The 5969-nt window shown below is 36.9% G+C and overlaps 1 protein-coding gene across 5 annotated transcripts in view; it reads right to left on the bottom strand.

The window, feature by feature from the left end:
* Positions 1 to 5969, bottom strand: part of NOL8 (nucleolar protein 8) — a 26437-nt gene that overhangs the window by 8044 nt on the left and 12424 nt on the right. For all 5 annotated transcript variants that reach the window (XM_010835993.1, XM_010835995.1, XM_010835996.1 and 2 more), the window contains exons 11-12: positions 2828 to 2966; positions 2121 to 2198 (exon numbers count right to left, since the gene is read on the bottom strand). In XM_010835993.1, the coding sequence (XP_010834295.1) occupies positions 2121 to 2198; positions 2828 to 2966 (217 nt within the window). The remainder of the gene's footprint in view (positions 1 to 2120; positions 2199 to 2827; positions 2967 to 5969) is intronic.

Raw genomic sequence — 5969 nt, 5'->3', positions numbered from 1 at the left:
TTTTCTATTAGAGTCTATTTTATTTATTAGGCCAAATATTCTGTTTTACCTAAAATAATAATGTCCTAAATGATCATCTTACTGGTGGAGACTATCTTATACAGAGAAACTTTTAATACTTCATTAAATAAACCATAGGCTACAAGTCAAATATGCCTCCTACGAAACTGAGCTCCATGATCAATGAAACACAAGGTAGTGGTTTTTTTTTTTTTTTTAAGGTAGTGGTTTTAAAGGTGGTCCAAATGTCCTCTGATGCTTCAAGAAGTGGAAGTTAATTCCTCCACCCCTTTCAGTGTGGGCTGTTCTTAATGACCTCTTCTAAGGAACAGAATAAGGCAGATGTGGTTGGGTTCAACTACTGAAACTAGGGCTATAGAGTGCACTGTGGCTTTCTCCTTGCTCTCTCCCCTTCCCTAATCACCGGCTTTGGGAGAAATCAGATACCATGTTCTGAGGCCACCCAAACACCCAAAAGGAGAGGTCAGCAAAGCAAGGAACTGAGGCCCCTGCCAGCAGTCAAGTGTGTGAACCATCTTGCAAGCAGATTGCAAACTTTCAGAGACTATAGTCCCAGGTGACATCTTGACTACAACCTCTTGAGAGCCCAAACCAGCACTACCTGGTGAAGTGCTCCCAAATTCCTGACCCACAGAAATTGGGACCTAATAAATTTTTAGTTTCAAGCTCTTCGTTTTGGGGGCCATTTTTTACATAGCAATATCTAACTGATACATATTTTGGTACCTAGAAGTGGGGTACTGCTATAAAAGCCCAAAATGTAGGAATGACTTCATAGCCCACACAATGAGCAGAAGTTGGAAGGTCAGCGAGGAGGGTGTTAGCAAAAGCATGAAAACTCCCTGAAGAAACGGTTAGTAGAAACTACATGCCAATTGAGGCTTCAGGTAAGGCCTTGCAGAAAAGTGAAGTAAAGGCTATTGGAAAATGGGGGAAAGGAGATCATTGTTATATAGTGGCAGGAGGCTTAGCAACACTGTCGCCTTTATTAACTGGTAAGTAGAAAATGCACCTAATGAATGGGTGATCTAGCAATGGAGATGTCTAGGAAGGTGTTGAAGGCATTTTCTGATTTCTTCTTGCTGCTTACAGTAACATATAAGCAGAGATAGTGAAACTAAAGAAAGAAGTCTTTTTTAATAAGGCGCTAGGACCTCATGACTTTGAAGACTCCTATTCTCTAGAAGGCAAGTAACATAAAATTTAAGAAATATCTTCTAACCAAGAACAAATCTATTTTTTCAGGAAAATATAGTGTAAAGCAGGTTTTGGCAAAGTAAACCCATGGATGAGATCCAAGCCACTGCTTATTTATGTACAGATTGCAAGTTAAGAATAATTTTTGTAGTTTGAAGTGACTGGTAAAAACTATATAAAAAGATGGCTTCATAATATGTACAAATTGCATGAAATGCAAATTTCAGTGTCCTACTAATAGTTTCATTAGAACACAGCCTACCTTATTCATTTTATGTATTATGTATGGCTCTGTTTCTGTTATAAGGACAGAGAAGAGTCACTGCAAGAGACACCATCTGGCCTGCAAAGCCTAATATATTTACTATTGTACTCTGAAGAGAAAAATTTGTACACCAGGCTAATTATTAATATAAAGCAAAATCCTTTGTTGAGAGCCTAGATATAGCTCAGAAACTCCAACTGTTCAAACAAGAGGGCTTCTTATGAGTTTAAAGGTATTATTTCTCAGCAGTCCCGGCAGAACACCACGGTGGAAAAAAAGTTTATCTTACACTGAATTTTGGCTTTTGTCTAATGAAGTGAACCCCAGAAAGATTCACAGGAGACCCAAATACTTTAAGACAATTAAAGGAACAAAAACACCACTAGATTTGATGGGTAGGTACAGAGACATTCCACAATGAGGAGGCTTGCATGGTCTGAATGTGATTCTTTTTAAAAGAATCTTTTAATTTTGTAATAATTTTAGATTTACAGAAAAACTGGAAACAGATTTACAGAAAAACTAGGAATAACTTTCACCTAGTTTCCCCTCATAGTAGCATCTTACACAGATATGAAACAATTGCCAAATCTAGAAGATTAACACAGGTACCTTACTAGTAACTGTAGCAGTTTACCTTTCTTTTGGTTTATCATCCTGCTTTCTTTCATAAGTTGCATGGTCATCCCTTGTTGGATCATAATGTATGATGTCCCTATTTAAAAAAGGAGAGTGATAAGTTTGAAGGGACAAATCAGAGTATAAATCCAAAAAACTAATAGCAAAACATAATGCAAAACCAGGACAATTCCACTTTTGAGCAAGACAAAGGCATAAATATCAAATAAGTGTAGCAGGAGCTCCTTAGAAGCAATTATATTTTAAATTACCCAGTTCTGAGAGGATCTTTGAAAATTTTTTAAATATTATTTTAAAACAGGAAAATATATATAGATAAAATGATATACTATTGGGATTTGTATAAAATATTTCAGTGGTGACAGTAGTGGGGAGTGAGTAAAAGTATAGAAGAGAAAACTGGTCACATGTTAGTGATTGGAGAAGTTGGGTGATGTACACAGGGGTTTCATTACACTAGTCTTCCTAAATTATATATTTTCTATAATAAACTGTTAACATTTATTAATATTTAAACAGTTGTCCATTTTTTCAGTAGTAATAAATACAGAAAAAATTTTAGATTAGTTTCTTGAAGTGAATCACTAGGTAAGTATAATATTAAGAGTATGATACATATTGTTAACTGATCTCCCCAAGAAGTTGAAAATGGCCTAATTTTGTGGCAAAGGAAGAGAGAAGAGTGAGATGAAACATAAGACATACTTAAATTTCTTAGCAGCTACTGATCCTTTGCTTGTAGAATTGCTTAAGCTGATCTGCAAAACACTCTGCACAACATTCAGGGCTTTCAATTTTTCTGCAGCAAGCTCTTCCTCCTCAGGAGTTTTCTTTTCATTTATTTCTTTGAGGGAAGAGGATAATTAGTAATCTTTTGGCAAACCTAACTTGAGAAATCTCAATAATCAAATACTTATCAAGCACTTAAACATGTGCAAAGCACATTAAGACAGGAAGAACAAAAGTTAAACCTTGTTTTGCTAACCTCTCTGTCCCTAAGCCCCTGATGTCACAGTGAATCCAGAAATGGCATGATCAGCAAACAAAATTCCCATTTCTACTTATAAAAATGAAATACGAAATTAATGGCTTTCAGTGGCAAGTCTAAGTTTTTAAGGTAAAGATTGACAAATGTAATAGAGCAAGATAGTAATTAAAAACCTAAAGTGAATAAAGATTCTTTGATTTTTGGCAACAATCTAGAAATTAATCTAAATTACATGTAAATCTAAAAGTGAAAGACAGAAAGGTGGTAATTGTACTGACTATTAACATGATATGTTAGCAGTTACTTTAGCTTTTAAACTCAGTAATAAATATCACAGGAATAGAGCCTACCCACAGGGCATTGTGGAATCCTATAAGCTGGCTTTCTTATTTACTAAAAACAGACAAACATCAGGGAACAAAGTTAAACACTTAACAGCCAGTTTGGATTATAAGAGAAAACATAAAAGAAGTCTGAGCCTTAAAGACCTTTTCAAATTACTGTAGAATATAAACAACTAAATAACAGAAATTAACAGAATAAAACACTGATTTGCATAAGTTTTCTATAGAGATGGCCCAAAAGTGTCTAAGGGTTCAAAAAAGGTAGGGATTATGTTCAGTTGGATTAAGAAATGTTTTACAAACCAGGTACAGTCTAAGGTAGGAAAGACAAAGTAGTTCCCTGAGGAAGGAAGAGAGCACGCTAGGAAACAAAATGAACACGTAACTGAAATAAGAAACTGCAAAGAGTTTACATTGCATTAGGCTAAACCACATGAAACTGCTCACATTCAATGATTTCTGACTTCAAAAAGTGGCAATTTTAATTTTATCCTAATATTGCCAATTAGGAAGTAGAACAGAATGTTAGAAAGGGCTCAGTGTATTGGCAGGCTGCTTATCTGCAGGACGGTCTTTGTGCAACACACAAAAAGCTCAGTCTCAAACGTTCCCAAGGAACCTCTGATACAGGCTCTTCCTAAGGTTCTGTAAGATCCTCTGGCTTTAGCCTTTTTTTATACATGAATATTTTCCAAATGTAGGTAATCTTTGCTCATGACTATTCTGCTGAGCTCCCAATTATTCTTTCCTCAATGCCTGGTGGATATTTCTCACAGGTGTATCTAAAGTTGAAAAGCAGAACAGCCAGGAGCAAAGATGACCCAGATTTGGAAAATATTCATGTAAAAATGAAGGCTAAAGCCACATGGACTATAGAACCTTGGGAAGAGCCTATATCTCAAAGCAAAGGGAAAATTTAAGAACCAAGAATTATGAAGAAAACAAGGAAGTTATAGTGCAATAGAAGCAAAGGGAAGAGAACATTTCAAGGATGATGATCAACAGTAACAAATGCTATAAGAAGGTTGAAGGATGAAGCTTGAGAAGACGCCACTGCATCTGGTAAACCAGTTATTCACAGCTTTGAGGGAACGCACGCTCAAGAGTTGTAAATATGAGACAGACAAAAGTGGCAGGAGTTAGAAAGCAACATCTATAGCTTCTTGACTAATCCCAAGGTTCTATCCATTCCTATGTTATCAACATGGAATTCTGAGTGAAAAGTTCTGAAACAATAAGTTGGTATGGATCCTGGAGAATTTACTCTCGGAATACTTGTTTTCAGAAATGTATAATATACAGAATCATCACTTCAAAAATTGAAAGTACAATATCCAGAGATTGTACTTTCAATAAAATCAACTGCTTCTAAATTAGATGCAATTTATTTTTTCATTTCAGGCTTAGAACTGAAAAAAAAAAAAAAAAAAGGGGAATGGCAACTTAAAAACTGGCAGGGTTGAAGAATGGCTTTTTGAACCTATGAGACCGAATTATGTCTGCAGAAAGAGCGAAGAGATAGAAGAAAGTTAAGTGTGAAGATGCAAATGAGAAAGGAGGGAACAGGAGGTATAAATGGAGAAGATCAAGATACAGATTAGATAAACTCAAGAAAGAAGAAAAAAGAAAGGACAGAGTAGTTCTGAGATTGGAAAGGAAAGCAGGGAGCTACCTGAAGTGACCATCATCTTGGTCAAGTAGGAGGTGAGGTCTTTTGCAAAGGATAAGAGTAGAAGATCTTGTAAAGAAAGTTTGGAACCATTGCCGATGCTTCCGATAGCATCAATGCTGTTAAATATATTCAAATAAGAATGAATTTAAGTAGAGTGATATTCAGTGGTACATTGCTTTGAAAAATCTGCACAGAGCATGAACACTTTCTTTAAGTAAACCAAGTGGGATGTATCTGTCTTACACAACCTCACGAGGACCTGTTGACCTACTGCCAGGTAGGGTCCTTGACTTATAACACCAGGATGAGGGAAGATGGTACCTTTGGCAGATGCTACTTATTCCTATCTTTTCTGGCAGCTTCAGGAAATTAAAATTTTATAAATAAATTAATATGTACAAGTGTTACATGTACATGTAACACACCATGTACACGTAACACTATATGTGTTCAGATCAGATCAGTCGCTCAGTCATGTCCGACTCTTTGCGACCCCATGAGTCGCAGCACGCCAGGCCTCCCTGTCCATCACCAACTCCTGGAGTTCACTCAGACTCACGTCCATCGAGTCAGTGATGCCATCCAGCCATCTCATCCTCTGTCATCCCCTTCTCCTCCTGCCCCCAATCCCTCCCAGCATCAGAATCTTTTCCAATGAGTCAACTCTTTGCATGAGATGGCCAAAGTACTGGAGTTTCAGCTTTAGCACCATTCCTTCCAAAGAAATCCCAGGGCTGATGTCCTTCAGAATGGACTGGTTGGATCTCCTTGCAGTCCAAGGGACTCGCAAGAGTCTTCTCCAACACCACAGTTCAAAAGCATCAATTCTTCGGCGCTCAGCCT

Source organism: Bison bison, unplaced genomic scaffold (genome assembly GCF_000754665.1).
Source record: "Bison bison bison isolate TAMUID 2011002044 unplaced genomic scaffold, Bison_UMD1.0 scf7180017864057, whole genome shotgun sequence".
Classification (NCBI taxonomy): Eukaryota; Metazoa; Chordata; class Mammalia; order Artiodactyla; family Bovidae; genus Bison; species Bison bison.
This window is presented reverse-complemented; position numbering and strand designations above follow the sequence as displayed.